The 27,495-nt window shown below is 45.9% G+C and overlaps 1 protein-coding gene across 4 annotated transcripts in view; it reads right to left on the reverse strand.

Annotated features, from left to right (window-relative positions):
* Positions 1-27,495, reverse strand: part of ADGRD1 (adhesion G protein-coupled receptor D1) — a 172,725-nt gene that overhangs the window by 135,530 nt on the left and 9,700 nt on the right. Inside the window, exons 3-7 of one of the 4 annotated variants that reach the window (XM_012455938.2) lie at positions 23,655-23,738; positions 20,679-20,774; positions 18,219-18,341; positions 7,579-7,758; positions 3,471-3,725 (exon numbers count right to left, since the gene is read on the reverse strand). In XM_012455938.2, coding sequence (XP_012311361.2) covers positions 3,471-3,725; positions 7,579-7,758; positions 18,219-18,341; positions 20,679-20,774; positions 23,655-23,738 — 738 coding nt within the window. Of the gene's footprint in view, positions 1-3,470; positions 3,726-7,578; positions 7,759-18,218; positions 18,342-20,678; positions 20,775-23,642; positions 23,739-27,495 lie in introns of all 4 variants that reach the window. The other 3 variants (XM_012455937.2, XM_012455940.2, XM_012455939.2) reach the window with 3 other exon arrangements.

The raw sequence follows: 27,495 nt of genomic DNA on the forward strand, positions 1-27,495 counted from the left end.
TCGCTGGTGAACGCAGAAGGTGTGATGCTGCAGAAAGAACTGGACCCCAGAACCGCTCTGTTCTCCAAGTCAGAGTGACATTCACTCCTCAGGTGCCAATGAGTTACAGAGGAGTCATGTCAAACTCAAATTTTAACTCGTGTGTGTCCAGAAAGCAGAGTGAGTGAGAGTGAAAATCAGTCCAGATATCCTGCCCATCCTTGCAAGTGATGATCACAGAGACAGGAATAAAAATGAGAATCTGCCAGGGCCCCCATCAGTCCCAGTTCCCATGTGCTGAGTGTGTTTCCGGTGCCCAAAGATACACACTTTCAGACTGCACGGCTCTGAACACAGCCTTCTCCTTCCTCCTCTACAGAAAGAGCTGCTGTCCATTCCAGTGCTGGGGGGACACCTGGCCAGGATGACAGATGGTCAGCACTGTGCCTTTGTATCAGCAAAGGCCACCACACCTGGACGGATCGGTCAGTAAACGGTGCCGGCTCTGGCTCATAAGATTAGAGGAGGGAGTCACCTCTGGCCAGGTCACTCAGAAAAAGGCTCCCTCTGGGCACCTACAGCCCCAGCACAGCTTCAAATGCAGACAGATCTTCATGTAAAGAATGAGTTCTACCTACTTTCTTTATTGTAGTTTAGGTTCTGGGGTACATGTGCAGATCATGCAGGACTGCTGCATACGTATATACATGGCAAGGTGCTTTGCTGCCTCCATCCCCCCATCACCCATATCTGGCATCTCTCCCCACATTATCCCTCCCCACCTCCCACTGTCCTTCCCCTATTTTCCCCCACAACAGACCCCAGTGTGTGGTGCTCCCCTCCCTGTGTCCATGTGTTCTCATTGTTCAACACCTGCCTATGAGTGAGAACAGGCAGTGTTTAATTTTCTGTTCTTCTGTCAGTTTGCTGAGAATGATGGTTTCCAGATTCATCCATGTCCCTACAAAGGACATGAACTCATCTGTTTTTATGGATGCATAGTATTCCATGGTGTATATGTGCCACATTTTCTTTATCCAGTCTATCACTGATGGGCATTTGGGTTGGTTCCAAGTCTTTGCTATTGCAAACAGTGCCACAATGAACATATGTGTGCATGTGTCTTTATAACAGAATAATTTGTAATCCTTTGGGTATATATCCAGTAATGGGACTGCTGGGTCAAATGGAATTTCTATTTCTAGATCCTTAAGGAATCGCCACACTGTCTTCCACAATGGCTGAACTAATTTACACTCCTACCAACACTGTAAAAGTGTTCCTATTTCTCCACATTCTCTCCAGCATCTGTTGTGTCCAGATTTGTTAATGGATTCACTGAGCAGTGGTACATCGGGCCCCACACAGGCCTTCCAGGGACTTCAGGGATCATTCTCTTACACTTGCTTTACATCATGCCTTGTCTTCAGGACCAGGTCATCAGGTGAGATGGGATTCTGGTAGATCCAGTTCTAGTTCAGGAAGGGCACAGGGTGTGCGCTCCCAGGAAAATGGGTTAATAGAAAACTCTTCTGAATCCCCCAAAGAATCACATAGCACCCCCCAAACACAGAGTGCCAGGGGTGTTTTGGCAATGAGAGTTTGCTCTGACAAGAACAAGAACCAGAAATAAGGGCACCTCTTTCCTGTGTTACTGAAACAAGTAAACTGTGAGGAGGGCAGGATTTGTTTGAGGCTTTTCATAACATAAATACAAGTGATAATTTCTGAAGGACACTGTATTTTGCCCTTCTGTCAGTGCTGGGAAAGGGAATGCATTCCATCTTCCCTGGTGGAAGCTGGAAGACATGAATGGCAGAGGCTGCAGTGGACACAGGCTGTTCTGCCTGCACAGCATCTGCTCCTTCTGAGACCAGCATCCCTGATCATCCTCTGGGAGTCCCCTCTCCTCCACATGTTCTGGATGAAGCTGACCTCACTGCCATTTCAAGGAGGTGGGGGTGGGAGACTATGACCCAGGCCTAAGCCAGTCAGCATATTCTGTACGCCCAGACAGAAAATGACTCATGGAAGGTGCATGGATCAATGTGAGGAGTCCTGCCCAGCCCCAGCGTGGGAGATGATAAGAGAAAGGAGCTCCCTCTTTTCTACACAGGCTGCTGAGGGCTGAGCATGCAACCCTAGAAGCATGGCAGCCACCTTGGCACCAGGAGCGGGCTAACACAAAAGAGTGCAGGGTCAAATGCAGAGATTCCCACTGACATCAAGTGAGCACCTGGACCAAACCAGTTCTGAAGCAAAGTTTCCCCTGGAGCTTCCACGGCAAGAGAGGAAAAAGAAACACAAGCCTTTCTTGGCTGAAGTTATTTTGAGTTGGGTTTTCTCTCATGCAATCAATAGAATCCTAACAACCGAGGGACTCAACGTCAGAAGCAGAACGAGGGCAGGCAGGAACTCAGGCCTTTCCCTCCTAGTCCTGACACCCGCTGCGCTGGGTGTCAATGAAGCAGCAGCCACGTTTGTGAGTGCCTACATGCTGTCATTTTGGTGCAGTCACTTGGGGACAAAATGAAAATAGAATTGTGGGGGGAAGGTAAATATTAATTTTAAAAGTGGCTAAGAACCACTGGATTCTTGCCATATGCCAGTCGTTGTGCTAATGGCTTTACACGCCTTTTCCCATTTTCTCATCCCAACACCGCCCCCAGAGAGGGTATAGTATTATTTTTATCCATTTTACAGAGCAAACAAAACTGATTTGAGAGATTAAGACAAAAAGGTTATACGGTACCCATTTCCATTTATGTGGAATCTCCAAAATAGGTAAAAACAGAAAGGAGATTAGTGGTTGCCAGGATCTGGGAGAGGGAGGATGGAGAGTGACTGGTTATTGGGTCTGGGGTTTCCTTTTGGGAGGATGAAATGTTTCTGAACCAGGTAGAGGTCGCGGTACCAAGTGCTACTAAATTGTTCATTTTTAAATGATTATGTTATGTTATACGAATTTGACCTCAATTTTTAAAAATGACTTCCCAAAGTCTCATGGTTCATTATGGCACAATGAAGATTTGAACCCCAGTCCACCTACCCACAGGCCCCTGCCCTGAACAACTGCCTTGTGCTGAGTAGGAAGAGGTATCTTTGGGGCTTTCCAAGGGCCCATCAGAGTATAGCCCCTGGGAGGCACACAGTTAACACCTGTTAATGAAAAACACTAATGGACCTGGAATATTTGCTGTCCAAAACCTTCGATAATCCTCTGTCACATATACCTTGATACCCCACGATGATCAACAGAACAATATTCATCTCAGAGTCACTCTAGTGAATTGTTAACTCCTCTATCTCAGGGAACAGGTGTTCTACACACAACTGTGTTTATAAGGTTCATTAGGACACATCTCACGCCTGCAGTGCTGATAGCTGTAATGGGAGAGTGGGAGACAGGAAATGCTGGGAAAGGAGGCAGATACCAGGGTGATCCCTGGGAACAGGCAGTGGATCTGCCCCCGCCCTTCACACTCACTGACCAATGGCAGCAGTAAAGTACATGGCGATCTCATCTGGAGTCAGGGCCCGCTCCCAGATGATGAACTCATCGAAAGCGCCGTTCTCATAACACTTGGCCTGGTCCTGCTCAGACCCTATCACGAGGTTGACGTTGGACTCCCCGTAGGCATGAGACACTTTTCCACTTGGGTCAGAGGTGCTCAGGGTCCCGTTGATGTAGACTTTCAGTCCCTCCTGGGATTTCCATGTGAACAGGACATGAGTCCAATAGGGGCCTGGAAAAGAGTGAAGATCGCCATTCTGAGTGCTGTGGTTATGAGCTCCCCATGCATGGGATTTTCCTGCTTGTAGCCACACCCTTCTTTCTTAAGATGATAGATCACTATTAACTTTGGTGAGTCCTAATACAGGGCCTAACACAGACCCGACTTTCCCCAGTCCTTTGCAGCAGAGGAAAGACATTATCCTTTTATCCCCATGCTCTAAATTCCAAAAGCAGTTCAAGGAGACTCCTTGTTACTAACATAGTAGTTACAAATGTAAATGCTCACAAGCAAATGTGATTAAAATATGTGAAAAATAGCAGAGCACAAGTGCCAACCAATCAGACCAGAAGCTCAGCTAAGAATAAAACGGTCAGGAACGAGGCAAGGGTGTCCCCCTCTTACCACTCCTTTTCAACGCTGTACTCAAAGTCCTAACTAATGCAATAAGGCGAAAAAGAAAGTAAGAACAAACATATTGGGAAGGATGCAATGAAACTGTATTTATTCACAGATGACGTGACTGTCCATGTAGAAAATCCAAAAGAATCAACAACAAAACTGAAACTCCTAAGTGAGCATAGGAAGATTGCAGGCTACAAGGTTAATATACAAGTCAATTGCTCTCTATCTGCCAGCAACAAACAAGGAGAATTTACAATTTTAAAAAACTTTACCATTGTCAGTAGTGCCAAAAAAGGAAAAAGAAATACATATAAATCTATTAATACATGTATAAGCTATATATGAAGAAAACTATAAAACTCTGATGAAAGAAATTAAATAAGAACTAAATAAATGGAGACATATTCCATATTCATGGATAGAAAGAGTCAATGTTGTGAAGATGTCAGTTCCTCCCAAACTGATCTGTATCTTCAACACAATCCCAATCAAAATCTCATCAAGTTATTTTGTGGATATTGATAAACTATGGAGAGAAAAGAGAGTCAGAACAGCCAATACAATATTGAAGCAGAAAACGCTGGAGGAACAACACTACCCAATTTCAAGACTTACTCTAAAAAGTGACAGTAGTCAAGATAGTGTAGCATTGGGAAAAAAAAAACAGACAAACAGATCTGTGGGACAGAATAGACAGTCCAGAGAGAGACCAACAAAAATACAGTCAACCAATCTTTGACAAAAGGGAAAAGGCAGTACAATGAAACAAAAAGAGCCTTTTAAACAAATGGTGCTGCAACAACTGGATATCCACATTTGTCATAAAAATTAATGCAAAATGGACTATAGGTCTTATATAAAATGAAAAACTATAAAACCACCAGAAGATAACACAGGAAAAAATCTAGATGACCCTGGGTTTAGCGATGGCTTATTAGATCCTACACCAAAGGCACAATCCATGAAAGCTGTAATTGACAAGGTGGACTTCATAACAACTAAAAAATTGTGCTCTGTGAAAGACGCTGTCAAGACAATGAGAAGACAAGCCACAGATAGGTAGAAAATATTTGCAAAAGACATGATAAAGGATTATTATCCAAAATAGACCCAAAAAAACTCTCAAAATTCAACAATAAGAAAACAAAATCCGCATTTTGGGAGGCTGAGATGGGAGGATTGCTTGAAGCCTGGAGTCTGAGACCAGCCTGGGCAACCAAGCAAGACCTCACCTGTACAAAAACTTTTAAAAATTATCCCAGCTACTTGGGCAACTGAGGTGGGAGCATCACCTAATCCCAGGAGATAAAGGCTGCAGTAAGCTATGGTTCCACCACTGTACTCCAGCCTGGATGACAGATCCTGTCAGAAAGATGGAGAGGAGTGGGGAGGACAGGGTAGGGAAGGGCAGAGCAGGGGAGGGGAGGGGAGGCAATCCAATTTTTAAAATGGGCAAAAAAGATCTCCTCACCAACCCATAGAATATACAGCAACAAGAGTGAATGCTAATGTGAACAATGGACTTGGGGTGACAATGATGTGTCACTGCAGGTTCATCAAATGTAACAAATGGACCACTCTGGTGAGGGAATATCCATAGTGGGGGCAGTTGTGCATGTGTGGAGGTGGAGGATAATGGGAATTCTCTGAACTTTGCACTCAATTTTCTGTGAATTTAAAACTGTTCTAAAAAATAAAGTCTATTAAAACCAGTAACAGCAATACAGGCATTCCGCAGCACCCACACCCAGTCTGCAGAGGCCAAGAAGGGGGTAAACACAGTAACTGGCTTTCCCTGAGGACGTGGCTTCTGTGCTGACTGCAGTGAACAAGAGTGTGAAGGGTGGCTGCCCCATCACCAGGAGGCAGCCCCTACTCACCCCACCTATCAGTAACACAGGAGATGCAGATCCTGCCTTGCCAGTCTCTTTACTGCCAAGAGAAATTGGAAAATCTTAATTTTAAAATAAAATCGTAACTAATGATCATAAATCATTCCAAATTTTTTTTTACAAACACAGCCTAGGCAATCACAATATAGGACCTTAAAACCCATATAAAGATCCAACTCAGCCCACAGGCCATTGGCATCAACCTCTGTTTGAAGCTAGGGCATTATGATGTTAACCAACATGGCAGTGCCTTGCTGGGCAAGACCAATCTCCCTGCTCATTCAGGAACCTCCATCAACCAGCTTTTGTGTTACTCTTCTCTCTGGCACAAGAACCATGCCCTCAACAAGAATATTCATCAGATTTTGACTGTCGATTCCCCCACAAAGGATCCCCTGTGTTCTGCCAGTGTTTGTGGTAAGCCGTCCTCCTGAGCTTGCTGCTGCAAAGAACAGGGCAGCCCTTTTAAAGGACACACATCACCTCTAGCCGGCCATGTATCATAGATCACCCAGAATGACATCAGGGCTTCTTGCTCAATATTGTGCAACTTTCTGATAATTTTGAGTCTCTGGAGAACGCCTGGATCATGGGTCAGTCCAAAGTATTATTGCCCAAGTTTGAAAGCAAGAATAGCAAACACCTTCAATGCACAAAGAAAAACATATTGCCAGCCAGAAGTGTTTCTTATTCTCACCCTTTCCCTGGGTGGAAAAGCAGCCAGGGTTGAGCATACTTCACCTTTAAGCATGTTCAAGGTCAAAGAACCTAATGAGTGCCTGAAACCACGTTCCATCAGCCCAAGGAGCACAGAGATAAGACGCTGACAATCAGAACTCTGATAGCAAGTGGAACAGGAGGGTCACGGACAAGGTTCAGATGGTTCTGTGTCACAGTAGGGAGGCAGAGATTATTTCTGACCTTAGGGATCACAGAAGGCAAATTCTAAGTAGATGTTTGCTGAATCGCCCCCATTAAGCTGGTCCGAGCACACCGAGCACCCCTAGAAGAAGGCAAACACCTTCCGGACTCACTGTGCCATCATTCCAGTCTTTACGCAGAGCAACCCACTTAGTTCTCACAGTCACCCTGTGACGTGATTCTGCTATACTGTCATATTATGAATGAGGAAACTGAGGCACGGAGCAGTCAGGGAAGGTGCCCAGGTTCACACAACTACCAGCATACAGAGGCAGTATCTAATCCAGCCTGTTTGGCTCCAGAGTTCACGCTTTTTCATAACTGGGCCATGCGGCCTCCAGAGCCAGAAAATGGGTTCCCCTTAAATATGTCAAAGACGTTTCCTACTGAAGGAAGCCATCCTAGGCTTTTGTGCTGTCCCCTCCACCTCTGCCCTTCCCTTGTTGGGCTCCAGTCCTATCTGCCCCCCACCCCATGCCACCCTGAATCCTTCTGCATCCCCAGCCACCTGTTCCCCTTCTCCAGCTTCCACTTCAGACCTTCATCAGCCTCCTGCCTCACATCTGTGTCTCAACACCCGCCTGCGCCAGGAGGCAGCGGCATCCCTGGGCTCCTTGGGCTGCGCTGGAGCCAACGCTGTCACTCACCTGGGGGGCTGAAGGAGGCCTCCCACGTCTTGGAATTGTCCCGCGTGTATAGCTCCACGGAGCCTCTGCCGTCGCTGGAGCAGACCTTGAACCCATTGGAGATGACCTGTCCCCCATACGCAGAAGGGACTGGTCTAGAGTGTTCTCCTTGTGTCTTCCAGAAAAAGGAAAATGTGACCCCTGAGGAGAGGAGTCAAAAGATCAGTAATTCACAGAGGGCAGGGGACCCAACTTCTCAGAAGCACATCGTTCTCTTTGCTTTTTATTTTTATTTTTATTTTATTTTATTTTATTTTTGAGACAGTCTCTCTCTCTGTCATCAGGCACCAGGCTGGAGTGCAGTGGCACGATCTCGGCTCACTGCAACCTCTGCCTCCCGGGTTCAAGCAATTCTCCTGCCTCAGCCTCCTGAGTAGCTGGGACTACAGGGATACGCCACCACGCCCAGGTAATTTTTTGTATTTTTAGTAGAGACGGGGTTTCACCATGTTGGCGAGGATGGTCTCAATCTCCTGACCTCGTGATCCTCCCACCTCGGCCTCCCAAAGTGCTGGGATTCCAGGCATGAGCCACCGCGCCCGGCCTGCTTTTTACTTTTCATTCGGAAAGCATTTTGTCCCCCTTCTTAAGACAGTGTATGTTCAGTTCAGAAAAGCCAGACAGTAATATTTGCTCGTGTTTATTAAGGTCTCACACAGCGCCAGGCACTTTTCTAGGAGTTTTAAATGAATTTAAAAAGTACAAAAACCTTGCTTCATCCCCATTATACAGATGAAGGAACTGCGACTAGTTCACTCAGTGTCACCAGTGACATGAAGATCACTGCAGCCCCAGGCAGTCCCACCCGGGAGCGTGCAACTGTGAAGACCTAAAGCCTCCAGGTCTCTCTCCTGTTCCTCCAGAAATCAGGGTGGCGTAGCTCCTTCCTAAGCCTCTTCTATAAATAGATTTTACAAAGACATGAAGCATCTCATGCATACTAGTTTATAAACAACAGTTATATAAAATTTACTCCGCCATGAACTTCCTCCAATGTCTATAAATACACTTTCACTTTGTCATTTTTATGTCTGTGCAGCGCTGCATTCTAAACAGGCATCACGGTCTTTTTCTAAAGCAACAATGCCCTGTTGCTGGATCTTAAGGTTTTCTTCCACTTTTTGAAGAAATTTTCAAACAGAACTTGAAGCAAATTTTTTTGCATATGTCAGATTATATGCCTTTAGGATACATTCCCAAGAGGGGATTTCTTGCCAAAGGGAGGCACGCTTTGAAGGTTTTTGATATCTTCAATGTTCATTTCCGACAGTTGAATCCAGAGAGGCCAGCAGCTGAAGCCTTCGTCAAGACCCCAGTCTGCACATTTGTGGTAGTCCTGACCCTGGGCCCCATGCTGCGGGGGAGGAGGGGTTCCACGTGGACTAAATGGCCTGAGCAATGCACATTAGCATGAACGAGCTGGCTCACTAGTTCCTGCTGTCTCTGCCAGCAGAAGCAAACAGAACACCCCTCAAATCTGCTGTGGCCGTATATTACGGTGTACTGTGACACTTAGACATTATACCTTTGTGGGTTCAAAGTCCTACTATGACCAATGTAAACATGGAAAAACTGTAATTTTTATGATCCTGATGTGGGATTTCTCCATCTTTTTACTATAAAAGGAGCTGCAGGCCAGGCGCCGTGCCTCACCCCTGTAAACCCAGCACTTTGGGAGGCCAAGGCGGGCAGATCACTTGAGGTCAAGACCAACCTGGCCAACATAATGAAACCCCATCTCTACTAAAAATACAAAAATTAGCCAGCTGTGGTGGCATGCGTCTGTCCCAGCTACTCAGGAGGTTGAGGCAGGAGAATTGTTTGAACCCAGGAGGTGGAGGTTGCAGTGAGCCAAGATCACGCCACTGTACTCCAGCCTGAGTGACAGAGCAAGACTCTGTCTCAAGAAAAAAAAAGAGGAACTGCAGAAGCCCAGTTCCCCCTACCCGTCCTGCACTCACGTCCACTGGTCTGGGGGCCAGGCTCCCTGCTGAAGGGGCAGTCGGGCAGGGCCTGGCTGGAGGCTCCGTGGGGCTTGGGCCTCTCTGGCATTGCAATTTGAAGCTCTGCGCGCTTATCTGTATTCCACTTCTCTGCCTCAGTAGCATCGGGGCCCACCTGGCCTTTGTGTGTAAACTTGTGTGTGTGTGTGTGTGTGTGTGTGTCTGTGTGTGTGAGAGAGACGCTAGCTGACTGCCTGGACTCTGCCTGTGATGGCTGGAAATACATCCAGCTGTCTCACCACCGCCAAGCCCAGCCCGGGCACCTTGGTAAGAGGTTCAATGGTGCTGAGAGCGCACACATGCCGGGCACTGGTCCAAACAGGCCCACGATAAGACGGTGGGCAGTGGGGAGAGGCAGAGGGATATCTGTCCTGGGCCTTATTTCTATAAATGGTGCCAAATTTACAGACTTTAGCCCTTACCTTGAAATGAGGTTATGGACACAGTCTTAGTGAGTCACTGAATTCAAAGAAGACATTTGTCATTCGTGTATAAGGTGGTGTCTCATTGCCAACCGTCCTTTCTGTGATGCCTTATGAATTAATATATCTGTTACAGTCCTTCAAATGTCGTGTGACAATATATCATGACAATTACATCTTCGTGGGTTCAAAGCCCTCGTAGGAATGAAAAACACACCATAAATTTTATAACCCTGGTATGGAATTTCTCAATTTTATTTTTTTAAAAGAAGAACAACCTCAAAAAAAACTGGAAGGGCCTGGACCTTTGTGGAGCCCTGAGAGGCTCCAGGGCACAGCTCCAAGTTCTGTGGGGTCTGTCCTTAGGGCTACTGGGAAAAGCAAAAGCCTTCACAAGTACCCAGTGATGAGGGTCACCACAGAAGTGTGTGACTATGGGGGCAGCCCAGAGGCCTAGGGCAGCTGACGGTGGTGTCCTGGGACCTGGCCAGTGCCCCCCTAAACTCACCTTATGAGTGGGCTCCCTGCAATATCCGCCTTGTGCTCTCAGGGCACAGAGGCCAGGACAAACCCCCAAGCCTCTGCCACTTCTCTCCACACTCAGAGGCAACCCATTTCACAAGGAAGTGAGCACAGTGCATTGTGAAATTCTGTTATGAAACAAATTCCCAGTAGGATTCATGAAAGTTAACTTTTTCCAAAAACTTTGCTGCATTTTAAAATTCCTTTCACTCAATTCAAAATGAGCCTGTCTTGGCCAAATGCCTTTCTGTTCAGGAAGAAAAATAAAAACAAAAAAATTCCATGTGGTGTTAGGTAAGGGCAGATAGAAGGCCATCCGCGGTGCCTGTAACCAAGCTTTTCACTTTAGTTAACCCAGCCCAGCAAACGATGGCTTCTACCTGGGCAACAGCTTACATTTAACTATCAATTCATGTCTTCATGGAGTCATAAAAAAATTCACAATGTGCCTTCAGTATGAGCCTTTTAAGGAACTTTGCCTCACGGAGTTGGGTCATCAATGCAAACAAGGAAAACACTGAGGGAAAAAGAAATAACCATAATATTGACAAACTAATTTGATGATTTTTTCTTGTTATGAGCATTGAATCCTAAAACGTCCAAAAAATAAAATGAGGAAAAATCTTTCTCCTCAAGATGAAAAAAAGGAAAAATAAAAGCCTAGAAGTCATAAGAAAAGACTAATAAATTTGACTGCATAAATATAATATTCTGCAAGGCAAAGAAAAAATTTACCATAACAAACTCAAAGACAGACAAGCAACTAGGAAAAAACATCCGTCATAGATTCAACAAACGAGAAGTTAATTCTCTTCATATGTGAAGACCACTGCATTTAAAACAGGATGCTTTCTAGCAGGTAATGAGAACTTATATGGGCTGAGGCTAACTCTTCCCAACAACCTATGTATTAGGGGTCACTACTGTCCCCATTTCACAGGGGAGAAAACTGAAGCACAGAGAGGTTAGGTAACTTGACCAAGGTGACACAGCTGGCCTGTGACAAGTCAGGACTTGAACCCAGGCCACCTGGATCTGGAGTCTGCATCTGTGATTGCTGCCCACAGACCCAGCACGGGGCAAGAGCACTCAACACATGCCAAAGCAGCAACGGCCCAGGAGGGCACGACCTTCTGCAGGCACGTGGGACTGCCCGGCGTCCGTGCCCCCAAGCCAGTCACCACAGCCCACACACCTGAAGGCTGACTCGGGCTGGGCCGATCGGAATCACCAGGACTGGCCCAGGCATGGGCAGGCTCAGCTGGCAAAACCAGAACTTGGATCTTCTGAGCAGATGCTGCTCCCACACCAGGAAAGCAGCATTGAGAACACAGCTGGAGCAAGGCAGGGACAGTAGCTGATGGCCACCGAGCACCCGGACCAGCCTGTGGCCCACTGCATTTCCCAAAGAGCTACTGAGAACACAGCTGGAGCAAGGCAGGGACAGTAGCTGATGGCCACCGAGCACCCAGACCAGCCTGTGGCCCACTGCATTTCCCAAAGAGCTACTGAGAACACAGCTGGAGCTAGGCAGGGACAGTAGCTGATTGCCACTGAGCACCCAGACCAGCCTGTGGCCCACTGCATTTCCCAAAGAGCTGTGACTGAGAACAGAGCTGGAGCTAGGCAGGGACAGTAGCTGATTGCCACTGAGCACCCAGACCAGCCTGTGGCCCACCACGTTTCCCAAAGAGCCATGACGCTGCGCCTCCCACAGGCTTCCATGCAAGACTCAGAGCCCATTTCCAGCTGCCTGGCCTTGTCCCTTGCTGGCCCTGTGCCAGGTGTGACCTGGAGAAGATACTTGTTTGCATATCGAGTCCTTAAAATTCTCACTCCTCCCCCACCCCAAAGACCCACTTTAATCGCTTCTGAAATGCCTGGGGCTATGGGCCACTCACTTTCCCCACGGGAATAAGAAATTTTTCCCTTTCCCCTTTCCCTGCTCCTCTAAGAAAGCCACCCGCAGGCCATCCTGGGGAATGGCCACTGCCTTCAGCTGCAGCGAGGGACAGCAGAGTCCTGCAAGCTGAGGACATCTGGAAAAGGCTGGCCCTGCCTAAGGCGGGGGGGGGTCACTCCTTACCCCTGACCGGTTGCTGCCAGTGGGGTGCAGGGGAGGAGTTCTGATATTTTAAAAGAAGTCAGAAGTATAGGTTTTTAAATAAAACTTTCCCATATATAAAGTTTGAATTTTTTGAGACAGGATCTTGCCCTGTAGTCCAGGTTGGAGGGCAGTGGTGCAATCATGGCTCACTGCAGGCTTGACCTTCTGGGCTCAAGTGTTCCTCCCGCCTCGGCCTCCTGAGTAGCTGGGACCACAGGTGCACACCAGCATGCCCTGGTAATTTTTTTTTTCTTGAGATACAGTCTCACTTTGTATGGTGTGAGCTCAGCTCCCCGCAACCTCTGCCTCCCAGGTTCAAACGATTCTCCCCTCTCAGCCTGGGATTATAGGCACACGCCACTATGCCTGGCCTTTTTTTTTTTGTAGAGACAGGGTCTCCCTATGTTGCCCAGGCTGTTCTGAAACTCCTGGGTTCAAGCAATCCTCCTGCCTCAGCCTCCTACAGTGCTGGGATTACAGGTATGAGCCATTGTGCCCGCCAGAGTGGAATGTTAATTTTAAAAGAAAAACACTAAAAGCACCGTGAGAGGCTCCATTTCTGGAAACCTGGTGGGCTAGGGTATTTGGATCTGCCCACCTGGCTGGAGACAATCTAGAGAGTCTCACTATAAAAACAGAAGATCAGCACAGCGCCCACCAACCCAAGCATGTATAGTCAGCCACGGCCAGTTCCGGGATGTGGTATCACGTGAGATGCGAGAATCACCTGGGGAGAATGGCTAAAAGCTATTCACAGATTCCCAGGCCTCATCCACTGAGACTTGGAACCGGCACGTCCACGTTGGGGCTGGGAACCGCCACGGTCCAGCCTGCGACTGCTGCTGCCCAGGCCCTGTGAGCTGTGCTGGGAGATGCACTGTACCACAGCATTGTGCAGCTCAGGCTCATCCTGCGTCCTCTGGGCCTCAGTTTCCCCATCTGTTCAAGGAGTGTGCTAAATGAATGCTTCTCTGAGGATCACCTGCTTCACAGGCCTCCGAGCCCCCTGACCCCAGATCCCCGAGGAAGACGGCAGCTGGATCCCCATTTGTCCCCCAGGTCCCTCTGGAAATTTCTATCCTGAAACTCCACCTGCAAATATTTTAGCATATCATTGACAGCTTTTTAAATTTAGGAAAGGAATGCAAAGGGGAAAAAAGTCAACTCGAAGCTGAGAAGAGGGGAAGGGCCATTCAGAGATGCTCCAGCTGCTGCTTCGGGACTTCAGGAGCCTCCTAGGGTTTATAAGCAGAGGAAGTTCCTAATGTGTGTGAGAAAAATGTGAAGGAAACATTCACAGAGGGAGGAAGGTGAAGCTGAGGAGCTAATCAAGGAGGCTGCCTTTCCCAGGAGCTACCAGTGATGCTGGAACTTGAAGCAACGGGCGGAAGTTACTTGAGACAGAATTTAGCCCAATATCAGAAATAAGACACTAAAAGTCAGAGGAGTCCAACAACGGAATGAGCTTCTTTTTCTGCCGCTGTCCATGTTTTACTTGTTATATCAAATAACATTATCTTAACAGACATAGCAATAAGTCAGAGGAAGAAATGAGAGTAAGCAAGAAAGAATTACCTAATGATTTGCACCTTGGTGCTGGAAAGGACCTTTTTTGGATTTTATGCCATCAGTTTTCTTTCATTTAACTTTAGTTTACTGTGGTCAGAAACTTCACATGAGATCTACCTTCTAGCAACATGCTTGAGTGTATGGTCAGTATTGACTATAGGGTCAGTGTTGGAGAAATGATTTCTCTAGGAGTCGTGAGTGGCCCTTGTTCAGTATTCCCTGGATGGAGATGCATTCAATGTACAGTATCTATGCTGTGCCAGGCCCTGAGAACTCAGCAGTGGCGAGACAGACTCAGTGCTCATCCTCACTGAGCTGAAGACCAAGTAAGGGAGAAGGAAGTGACAGGCCACCATCAGCGGTGCAAGTTCTAGGAAGAAATGTAGAGGGAGCGATGAGGGAGTGAGACAGAGGACTTCACTTGGACTACAGCTCATCCCTCTGAAGGTTACACTTGAACTGAGCCTTCAAGGTCTCCAGGTAGGTGAAAGAAGGTGCTAGAACATTCCAGCAAGGGACCCTTCCTATTTTCAGTTTCCCCACCTGTGTGCTCACTGGTCAGGGGAGTTGAAAGAGAGAATCCTGAGTATTGGAGGAACAAACTGTGTTTTCTAAGCTTAACGTTCAAGAATGTTCAGGGATCCAAACAGTCTTTTTCTCTACCATGTCCTCCAAAGCTTCCCCTATTAGCAGCAAGTGACCTCAAGAAAACGTCCTCAGAAGGCACCGTTTGCCAAAAGACAGGACCCACGGTAGCTCCTAGAATGGAGGCAGGCAGACAAGCAGCAGAGAGAGGCTCTGGAAGCAGCAGGGGTGGAGGGAGGGCCTGGAGCAGGGGCTGCAGCAGGGACCTCTGCCTTCTATGGGCGGCCTAGGGGGACAGCCTCGTTTCTCAGCTTCAACCCTGCCTCCTAAAACATTATTTATTTAAAAATCAGCTAAAAATATGAATAAAGACCACATGCGGATTTGAAAGTAAGAAATATAAAAGCTGTGGGCCTGCCGGGCAGAGGCTGGGGAGCACTTCTCTATTTAACTGTTGCTTTTGTTATAACAGGTGATGTTCGTGCCCACAGGAGTGAGTGTGGAGGAGGGCTCACGCAACACATCTGAAAAGGCAAATCCAATGCTTCCCACGCTTTCATCAGATCTGAACACTACCTGAATTACGATTATCAGGGAATATTTTCCTTTAAATCAACCCATTTTTAAAGCTCACTGCTTACTGAAATCTCTTAAATAATATATATAAAAACACATTTCTGATGCGCCCATTGTATTTTGTTTTTAGTTGTTCCAAGGACCCCCTGAGAAGACCTCATCTAACTCCTGCTACATGGACTTTAATTTGGAAAATGCTGGGCGGCTCTTCCCTGTTCGCCTCTTGTTCTCCCCGCTCACAGAAATACAAGCTCATCGGGGCCCCAGGAGAGTCCGCCTGAGCCCAGGTTATGGCAGAGGAAGCGGGAAAGGCACGCAGTGACCCTTGCGCAGGCTCACGGCCCCCCTCCACTGTCACCTGGTGAGGGTGAACTCAAGACCCAGCCGGCACAATGAGAAAGGCCCCAGCTCTGCTCTGTGTCTGCATCAGGCCTCCACAGAGCATCCTCTCACCGAGCCAGCATTCAGTGAAGGTTTCCTTTCTTTCCCTTTTCTTTAAATTAGAGACAAAGTACAAGTTTGAACTGCTGGGCTCCTGCAGTCGTCCTGCCTGCCTCTGCCTCCCAAAGCACTGGGATTACAAGTGTGAGCCACCACACCCCCGGCTGTTACCTCTGGTCATGCTCTAAAGAAAGTGGCCACACAAAAAGTATCTTACAAGTTCCACTTAACCACAACACACAAGAAATTGTCCACAGTGGGACGCGAAGCCCGAGTTCATGGCTCTTTCTGCCACCCAGGTTGTTGGGGGATGAAATGAGTGAATACATGTTCTGGAATTAGAACCAGAGCAGAGTCAACAAGGATTGGTGCAGAGTCGGGGCTCAATACAGATGTGCGGCTACTACGGCCAGCTCAGCCACAGCAGCCCGTCAGAGGGGCACCTCAAAGCAGGCCACGTGGTGTTCTCATTAGAAAAGATATGCTAATGAAGAAGGGGAAGCTTGGAATCATTAACACAGGAGAGAGAAACCCAAACGGCCTCTCGACAGCTGGACCAACCACGTAGCAGGAATACGCTGTGATAGCTCTTTCAGTCTTCACAGCAGCTCCATGGAAAGGTGCTTCTATTGACTCATTTTACAGAAAACACTTTTCAGAGGGAGGAAGTGGCTGCCCACAGAATGGGTCAGAGCCGGGAGTGGAACCCAGGCCTTCTGGCCCCAGAGCTCATGCTGTGGACAGGCTCTGCTCAACCTGAAGATGGATGGAAAAGTCAAGAGGGCTGGTGGGGGCTGAGGAGAACTGGAGATGGAAGCCCAGCGCCACCACCACTTAGCTCGAGCCAGCCAGAGAAGTCAGGAGATACTTCTCAAGAAAAACCGCAAATCCATGAAAATCTCCTATTTTTCAATGTTGACAGCTAATTTTAAAATGTTAGCCCCATGCCTGTCCAACTGAACACAGCCACAGGCCAGAATCAGCGCAAATGCCGCTCATGTGTGACCTCAGCATGCAGACAAAACTTGCCCAGTAACTTTAATTTCCCGCTGATCCCATCACAGTCTCCCTTCCCAGGTTTGTAATCTGTGATCGTCCCAGCCAGCAGACCCCTGGCACCTGCACCATCCTTGTCCTCCAATGAGATCAACTGCAGTCTTGTTGCTGGAGCTTTCAGGATGCCTCTACTCCAAAGAGAAGCCGCTCCCTAGACACCTAGAAAAAGCCACCGCAGAGACGCCCGCCCTTCCCAAATCCAAGGCAAGGAAGGGGCGACCCAGGAGCACATATTATTCTCCCGTCCTCTCCCCTGCCACCAAGCCCACGCGAGCCCGTGGTTGTTTTTTACTTTGTAAAAATAAATAAGCCTGGGATGTTTATGAAGCTGTTTGAACTCAGGAGCAGCTCACACTATGAGTTTGTAAACATGACCATGGTTTAGGGCCTTATAACCATTGCTCAAAATTCTGCTTTCCACAAAGCCCAAAACGCATCCTCCCACATGTTTTTGCCTTGCTAAGCTTTTGTTTATTTTTATTGGAACATAGTCCATATTGTCCTAGAATCGTGTACGATGAACTCATCACAGCAGGCCATCTGATGTCCAAACGCCTTAGAGCTTCATACAAGGCCTGCATTAAGCTTTGTTCCTCCCTAGAGATCATAATTTTCATTTTGCCTAGGAGAAAGGAACTTGAAAGCTCCGCGCTGGTTTGGATGACAGAGAACAATTTTCCAGAATATTCGCAATGTGGCCCAGATGTGCATTGCCTGAAGCCTAGATACCAGAGAGCAGGTTACACTTCACCTGGTAAAAGCAAACGAAAGCAAGTCGAGTCCGGTTTTTCTTCTGCGTCTCTGTGCACTGCCCACAGACGTGCACCACTTGCCGAGACAGTTCTAGCCACGGCCCAGCCCCTCTCGATGAACATAAAAGAACCAAAACCAGGCACGAGTGTTAGTGGGCAGCCCCGCCTGCTCACCGTCAACATCCCAGAGCCAGAAATAATACCACAGGAGCCATGCCATCAATTTCCTTCCCACCAGTGCCACAGCCCTATCCAACACCCAGCGTGACATCACTGAGTCTGTTTTTTAGAAAGGTTTTTTTCCTCCTTTATGAGATTAAGTATTTTGATCTCACATCTCTATAAGGAGATGCTGTAACTTCAGCCTCCAGGACAAGTCTCTGCTTAGCAATCTCCTTGCCTGTATTCCTCCCTCCCCTCCCTGCAATCCATTGTTAACATTCTCACATATTCTCCCACATTCTGCAATTGATGAGAACCTCAGGTTCGCATCCGCCAGTTACCAGAGGAGCAGGTACTCCCTGACAATGAAGTGCATATAAAGATGCCACAGGGATCATCCACTCACCTTCAGGGCCACACTGCTCTGGCTTGCTAATGCAGGAGCTATTGTACCTGCCGTAATAGAGAAGCGTGACTCCCTTTTCCTCTTTCAGGTAAATGCCTTTGTTGACCTTCCCTTCCACAATATCTAAGGAAGAAAAATGACAACATCGTATGTTAATAACCTTCCGAGATTAAAAGTCTGAAGATGTGTGTCAGACCAAATAACTTACGTGTAAGTATGCGGTATTATTTTCTAATTATATATTTATAACATCATATATTATTCTATATTAATATTTATAGCATCAGTAACATTTAATTATTAATTAAATTCTAATATGTTAGAGTAAACATTAATATTGAATTATATTCACATATTTGTATATAATATGCACATATTATATACAAACGCATACAGACCTTTGCATATGCATTTCACATTGCATATCATGTCGTATGATGATGTGATAATTGTGATATTTGCCAAAAGATGGGTTACCAAGCTTGGTGTGATAACAGCCTCCTCTTCTGGACTTTGCACCAACCTGCTTTTTGAGCCCTCCCCACTCCCGTCCTCACGCTGAGTGTTCCAAGTGGAACATTTCAGTGCAAGTGTGAACGTGGAACTACAGCTGAATTCCTTCTCCTTTTGAGTTTTAACTGAAATCCCCTGATCCTAGACAGGTGGATTCGGGATTTTAGCAGAACCCACCTTCAGGCGCTAGGAGGAAAACCTTAGGTAACATTTTGCATAGTCCCAGGAGAGCCCGCAGGTGACAAGACCAGCTGGCCGCAAATCCCGAGGGGCACTGCCCATCCAATCATCTTGTCGTGTCCCGTTCCCATGGCCAAAGTATCTGACGGTGAGGGTGTGCGGTAAATGGTTTAAAGAATAGATTAGTGAAGGCTATAAAAATCAGGAGTGAGTAGGCATTTATTAGGAACTGAGGTCATAGTCGCTCAGAAATCTTTGCTAACATACAGGCCAAGGAGAAGGAAGCCTGAGCCGCTGGCCACCATCAGCCCAGCTGAAGACACATGGGAGAGCTAACAGGGTCTGTTGACCTGACCGCAACCTCAGCTCAGACTTTCCAGCTCCACTGTCACAGGGATAACCAACCTGGGGGACCTCCGTGTTTTTCCTTACTGCTTTTACGCTCATTTTTAAATTTTATCCCATCTTTCTGGGGGAGACCTATATATTGCAAAGTTAAATGGATCACTAGTGGTTGCGTAAATGAGCTAGGCTGTGTAAACCCCTAAGTCAGACTGTTTGATTAGCAACATTAATTTTGGAAGCCAGTCATCTCACAGTTGAAAGAGCAGTCAGTTTATGTGCTGAAAAGGATCACAGGGTAAGACTGGCAGGGTCAGAATGGCTGCTACACTGATCTAGTAAATGCCTCAGTTGCTACTACCCTTTTGCTCTGTGCTTCACAGGAAAAGCATGAGCCACGTAGGCTCTGGAGCTTATCAAATAAGACAGTAATTTAGCCATGATTCTCATGGATGTATGTTTCACAAACAGCTTCCAATGATTTTTTTTTAATTCAGCTACAGAAGACATGCTGATTTTAATGTTTATAAGAAATCAAATGTTTGACAAGGCATTTTTAAATGAACCTTAGTTCTCCATTAACATGGCACGCTTTTCCCCCCCCAAACAAGATAATCCATCCTCTTGCATCTATTTTGTTCTGAAAACAAGCAGCTGACTTACAAGACCCCCGGGAACCTGAAAGAATACATACACCCTCCAGTTCAGTGTCCCCAGCCTTTTTGGCACCAGGGACCAGTTTCATGGAAGACAATTTTTCCACGCACAGGGTGTGGGGGTGGTTTTGGGATGACTCAAGTGCATTACATTTATCATGCACTTTATTTCTATCATTACATTGTAACATACAACAAAATAATTCTACAACTCGCCATCATGTAGAAACAGTGGGAGCCCTGAGCTTGTCTTCCTGCAACTAGTGGTCCCGTCTGGGAGTGATGAGAGACAGTGACAGATCATCGGGCATGAGATTCTCATAAGGAGTGTGCAACCTGGATCCCTCGCATGCACAGTTGACGATACGTTTGGCGCTCCCAGGAGAATCAAATGCCCCTGCTGATCTGACCGGAGGTGGAGCTCGGGTGGTAATGAGAGTGATGGGGAGCAGCTGCATATACAAATGAAGCTTCTCTCTCACCCACTGTTCACCTCCTCTGTGCAGCCCGGTTCCTAACAGGTCACAGATTGGTACCAGTCTGTGGCCCAGGGACTGGGGACTCCTGTTCTAATGTACTGCAGTCTTCCTTTAGACTTAACCCTAGTGGTGATTCTTTAACAACCTGGATCTGCTCTCTTGACTGGGACATGTGCTCGCTTGCTAGCCAAGACATAGTGAATTCAGCTACTACCAAATAGAACTGGCCTTAGGATTCATTGTAGATCCAAACGTGACAGAACGAAGAACACAAGTCCATAAATGCTCACCTACGGTTGCAGAGAGATTTGAGTAGGCAGAGTCATTGGAATACACAAAGGTGGAATTACGGGAGGGAAGCACAGTGAGCTTGTGGGTTCGGGATGCTGGGTGAAACACAAAGAGAAAAAGCACAGCACGTGAATGAGACAAAAGACAAATGGGACCAACACATCTCTCAACCTGCAGCAGGAGGGGCTCTTTCACCCAAGAGCACACTGGACTTTCTGTCTGGACCTCACGTCCCCCACCCACCCTGTTTACTTTAGTCAGCAGCTCAGCCACTCCAGTGGCCCCACTCAGTTCCCACGCCAGGGCGTGATGGCTGCTGAATTTGGCCGCAAGCGATAGTTCTAATTTTCTGGCTCCAACACCTAGGTGGATACTTAGTTGAGAGATATGAAATTGAACTTGGCCACTTATAACACAGGCTCAACAAAAGGATGAATGGTTACAATATCACGAGAACCAATGAGACAGATACTCTGCATGAAAACGACTGCGTGAGATGATGGCAGGTGGACAAAGCAACGGAGAATTCAGCAACAAACGACAAAGCTGCATGTCCTCAAAAGGCTTTTGCCAAAACCATTCACCTGTCCCCAGCAGCAAAATGTGCTGATGGAGTCTATTCTCTTCTTTTTTCCTTTAAGAAGCCAGCAATCAAACTGAACCATGCCAGCACAGCATTACAACCTAGAGAATGCCTCCAGGAGGGACATGCAGAGAAACCTTCACCACTGCAGTGTCCAGGACAAACACTGATATATTAGGGCTTTACTGGAAGTCAGTACCTTCAGGGAACAAAATTCAGCCACAGTGTGTAACTGCATCTGTGTAACTGTATCACCTCAGGAGAATTTTTCATAGGGAAAGGTTTCAAAGCACTGAGAGTTACTGATTTAAGCCACTACAATGAATTCAGGTATAGGGGTGAGGAAAGAAAGACACAGATAGTTATTCCCACTCTTGTTTGAAACAACTCCTAGCATTTTAGTTGCTGGGTCCTGGAACAGTGAGCTGTTTCAAGAACGCATTACCACTGGATGAAACGGCCTCCTTTCCACAGCTTTAAAATAAAGGTCTTGAGGAAAGAAAATAGATGCCAACAAGAGAACATGGTGTGTCTGAACCCGAGCCGGTCATGAAACAAACTCGCACAGGGGCTTTTTCAGCCCCGCCAGGCCAACCATTTGGAAGAGACATCTGGCTCTAGGGTGGTTTCCAACTGTGGCCATATTGCTGGCCTACAGGCAGGCAGACGAGAGCGATGTGGGCGGGGAGCTCGTGGCACCATGCAGTGCCCTTCACGGAGCGCGCTCTCCTCAACTGTGAGAACACCAGCAGCAGAGGCGGCACTGATGGTTCTCAATTTGCAAATTTTAAGGAAACATTTCAGAAGCTTCAGCAGTGATGTCCAGCAACATGTTAAATCACGGGAGTAAGGAAAAGCCAGTGTGCTGGTGTGGAAAACACAGTCACTGGCAATATACAGCTTTAAAAATAAAATGCCTCCCACAGAACCAGAACAGGAGGGACTGAAGCACGTGCTAGGACTGCTGTACAGTAAACCCTCGCCATATACCTCAGCCATCTGACACGATCAAGAGCAATCAATAAATAACAATAAAAATGAAAAACCGTCCTAAGTCATATAAAGCTTACAGTTTTTTGTTTTGTTTTGTTTTTTGAGACAGAGTTTCGCTCTTGTTGCCCCGGCTGGAGTGCAATGGCGAGATCTCGACTCACTGCAACCTCCACCACCTGGGTTCCAGCAATTCTCCTCCCTCAGCCTCCCAAGTAGCTGGGATTACAGGCATGCACCACCACACCCAGCTAATTTTTGTATTTTTAGTAGAGACGGGGTTTCTCCATGTTGATCAGGCCGATCTTAAACTCCCAACCTCAGGTGATCCACCTGCCTTGGTCTCCCAAAGTGCTGGGATTACAGGCATGAGCTACTGCACCTGGCTCAACAGTTCTTAAAAAGTCCTTATTAGAAAGGGGAAAAAAAATACCCAGGAAGATGTGAGGTTTCTCCTACCAGCAAATGTCTGAATTAACTCAAACAGAGACTTTTTGGAATTGGGTCTCATTGGAAACATCTTAGGCAATGCTTAATCTTTTCAAATGGAGCTGATGTGTGGAGAAGCTGATTGGTAGGTGGGGGTGCATTTGCTGAATGAAACAGGGGCCCTTCAAACATGTGAGCTGGTCTCAGCTGGCATGACCTCGGACATCTGCTTCAAACAGGCCCCTGCCCTGGCCAGCATGCAGATCATACCAGTCCTTTCCACCTAGAAAAGAGACACCTGGACCCGGAAGTAGAGACATCCTCGTGGCAGCTTCTGTTTCAAGGTTGTTGGGGAAAATGCACATTTTAATCGTATTTTGAATCAGAAACTCTGCCATTCAATATGTAATAGCTCTCTCTATAAAAGTTCTAGTAAAATACTTTGTGGCCTGGCACAGTGGCTCACGCCTGTCATTCCAGCACTTTGGGAGGCCAAGGCAAGAGGACTGCTGAGGCCAGGAGCTTGGGACCAGCCTGGAAACACAGCAAGACCCCATCTCTACAAAAAATAAAAAGCTTTGAAGTCATTATAACGGGAAGTTATACAAGTATTTGTTCATCTCTATCGCCCTGGCTTTAAAGCTGATTCTGTTCACATCTGCTCCCCCGATGACCCTGAGATTCCTGGGCCCACAGCCACTCTTACCACCCATGTCCCCCAATGGCCCTGGCATTCCTGGGCCCAGCTACTCTCAGCACCTGTGTCTCCTGATGACCCTGGGTTTCCTGGGCCCACAGCTGCTCTCAGCACTCATGTATCCCAGTGGCCCTGTTATTCCCGGGCCCACGGCCTCTCAGCACCCATGTCTCCCATGGCCCTGGGATCCCCGGGCCCAGCCGCTCTCAGCACCCATGTCCCCCATGGCCCTGGGATTCCCAGGCCCACAACCACTCTCAGCACCTGTGTCTCTACCTCCAGTTGTATCCTGAAGTTCATGGATTCCATCCACATTCTCCAGTGGCCAGTAATGGGAAGCAGATGCCAAGACCTGAAATCCTTGGGGAAGAAAGAAAAAAAGTTTTAAATCATCATTAGGGAGGAAAGAAGCACAGGATTAGAACTGCTTAGCATACGCATTGTTGGGGAGAGTAAAAGGATCACTAGGGCTATGGGGGATACTGAAAGCGTGTTTAATAATTCAATACACACTATTGGTTAAAAAGAGAAACTCTTCAATCAGAAGATGGCAAATAGTTCCTTAACTGGACAAAACAGGGTAAACAGGAACAGATGCCTCTTACTGCATGAAAACAGAAGCCACTGTGCTTACTGGTGACACACTAGAGGCATGCCCATTCGTGTCAGGAGAAAGATAAGAATGTTCCATAACCTACTATAATTTACCATTGTTTTAGAGTTAATATCTAATTGTAATCACACAATAGAATACGGGTAAAAATCATGTTAAAAGAGGAAAAAACTAACATGAATGGTATGCCAGACAGTGAAGTACTTAACAAACACTTCCTCATTTCATTCTAACAATAATTTATAAGAGAACTGAATTATTGGCCTATTCGTAAAGACGAGAAATGAAAGTCTTGCACAAAATCACACCACTAGTTTGTTGTGGATGCAATACTCGCAGACAAGACTTTCTGAGTGTGATCCTGTCGTTCTATTTTCCCTCTGCGCTTCCTCCACACTAAGCACTACTCAGTTAGAAATTTCCTCCATGATCATTGTACTTTGAGTAAACATAACTTTATGCAGCTATATTATTTTCTAATCTGCTCTTCTCACTGAATGCTATATGAATTATTTCTTTGTTTCTGGCTAGCCCTCATAATTAAGTTTGGGTGACAATCTCGAGTGGCTGCACGGTAACAGGTCTGACCATTCCCCTGCTAATGAACAAGCAAGTTTCCCTTCCTTACTCGTCCAGGTGGCGCTGGCATGAGTGGCTTTATGCACACAATTTTAGTCTTCTCTTGGATTAGTCCTCTGTGATTCATTGCCAGAAGTGGAAATAATGGTCCAGATGACTACGTAATAATCAACTGCCCCAAATGACTGCTGAATCACAGAAAAGTACAAACTAATAATCTTTGTGTTATTCCTTGTTCTAAAAGAAACTTTCTAAAGAAGAGAGAATAAGATCATTATTTTCAAATGATGTATGCCTGATAACCAAAGTGGAAAACTATTACAAATAAGAAAAGAATTTAGCAAATGAAAAACTATTACAAACAATAAAAGAATTTAGCAAGGAGGCTTATACAAATGTAATATACAAATGTCAATTGCTTTCCTGTATTCCAACAATAATGCTACCAAAAAAGTTCTCACTTATAAATGCAGCCAACAAAAAGAAAATATTTACAAACACAAGAATAAGAATTGTACAAGATTTACAAAGAAAACAAAAAAGAATTCTGAGGGATGTGAAAGAACCCTCGAATGCATGAAGGATTCAACCTATTCGTGGAGAAGCCGACTCAATGTCATAAACTATACTTGAATCTATGAGTATTAGGAAATTTGTTGCAAAAATACTGAGACAATTTTTGTGGGAGAGTTATCTGATTATTGAGTTTATATAAAAAGAAAATCTGGAGAAGAAACAGAAGACGATGAAGAGGAGATGAGCACTCACAACGGTAAGTCACGGCGTTAAACTACAACGATGAAGGCGGCTCACAGTTACACGGGGGCAGCTCCGAGGGAGAAAAGTCCACAAAGAAACCAAGTACATATGGAAATTTAGTTTGGGATAAAGGTAGTCCTTTTTTTTTTTTGAGACAGGGTTTTGCTGTTGTCGCCCAGGCTAGAGTGCAGAGGCACGATTTCGGCTCACTGTAACCTCCGCTTCCTGGGTTCAAGCGATTCTCCTGACTCAGCCTCCCAAGTAGCTGGGATTACAGGCAACCACCACCACGTCTGGATAATTTTTGTGTTTTTAGTAGAGACGGGGTTTCACCATGCTGCCCAGACTGGTCTCAAACTCCTGACCTCAGATGATCCACCCGCCTTGGCCTCCCAAAGTGCTGGTATTACAGGCGTGAGCCACTGCACCTGGCCCCAAAGGTGGTCTTTTAAATTAGAGGAGAAATATTATTCCACAAAGGCATTGGAACTAGTTCACCACCTGGAAAAAATTAAGATCCTAACCTCACTCTTTATACCAGAACAATCTGCAGATAGATCAAAATTTACATGTAATAAAATCAAACACAAAAACTTCTGCAGAAAACAGGCTATACTTTTATTTGACAACATACCTTTTTAAATTTTCTATGCAGAAAAAAAAAATCAAGCAAAATAAAACCAAGGAGTGATGTTTATATAATACGTATTACAGAAGTGTACTGATTCTTTTTAGAGGTATTAAATGTATTATATTCGTAAAACTCCTACGATTAAAAGGAACCCACAGAATATTGAGGCAAAGGAGATAATCAAATAGTTTAATGCAAAAGAAATACAAATTATGTATAAATATATTAAATGATGCCCCACCTTGCTCATAAGTTTAAAAAGCATATTAAACAACAATGAGCCTATCAGAGTTCACCTATCAGACTGGCAAGCAGAAAGTTAGCTATATTAAGCTGGCAAGTTCTTGATGGGAGTTCAAACCATTTTCGATGGGAGTTCAAACCAGTACACCCTTTCTGAAGGGTAATTCGGCAATATCTCTCCCAATTTTAACTGTACATTCCCTTTGATCTAGTAATTCCAGTCCTAGGAATTTATCCTAGAGATATACTCATACATATGATCAAAGACCTCTATGCAAGGCTTGTTTGTTGCAGAATTTTTTAATAGTATCAGAAACCTAAATGCTCATCTACAGAGCAGCGGCTAAATATGGCACATCCACACATTGGCCTGGAGTACAACTGGGACGAATCCCAAGGTTCATAAATGCACTGAGATGGCACGTTCTTTAATTCATGTTGTTTAGTTTTCAAAAATTAAAGTGAGAAAAACGTGTATAGTATGAGCTATTTGTGTAAAATACAATTGGTTTCAGGCAGGGATGGAGAAAAGGAGAGACAGCGATGTCTGGATAGATACCCCTGAAACCAAGATTGGTATCTGGGGAGTGAAAAAATGGAAAAACTGAGTGCGAGGTGGAAGAATATTTCTATTACGTTATCTTTTTGTTCTATTTGAATTTTTCAATTTTAGAAATATTTTAAGAGTTGCTTTCACAATTGAAGTGCCATAGGTAGCTATGAGCACAGCGCGTGTTCAGAGCAGAACTGACGCACTCCATCTGTGTGAATTTGTGCCCACAGGGTGCCAAACATCTGCACATGTCCAGATCACTGGCTCCGCTCTTCAGTTTGCATCTGTTCCTTCAGTTTTACATACACAGGTTCAAAAGGTAAGCCAAGAACAAAGAGAAGTATCTAAACAATAACTTAAGTGCCCTGTTACTACCTAAATAAAGCAACCCTATCTAAATCAAGTAGCGCGTCAGAAAGTAACGCCTGACTTCAGCGGATTTCCAGCGGGGACAGTGCTGAACTATTAAGATATAATATTAAGAATCTGAAATGCAAAAATCAAAATACTCATTTTCACTCCCACTGTGCTTTTTCCCCTAAAATCTAGGATATTCATTCCATGAAGAGGAGGAAACCTTACTGACTTGTTATTCAAGGTCATCTGGGAAAAAAAAATTGTAAAAGGAAATAACATCTGTTATACAAAGAACAGATGTGAGTTCAGAATCCTCGTCTTTACAAAATAAACCCTGAGGACAATAAACCCCTTCCTGTTCTTTCCATTTATAATGGCCACA

This window comes from Aotus nancymaae, unplaced genomic scaffold (assembly GCF_030222135.1).
Source record: "Aotus nancymaae isolate 86718 unplaced genomic scaffold, 86718_ANA_hifiasm-v0.15.2.pri h1tg000021l, whole genome shotgun sequence".
In the NCBI taxonomy this organism is placed as follows: Eukaryota; Metazoa; Chordata; class Mammalia; order Primates; family Aotidae; genus Aotus; species Aotus nancymaae.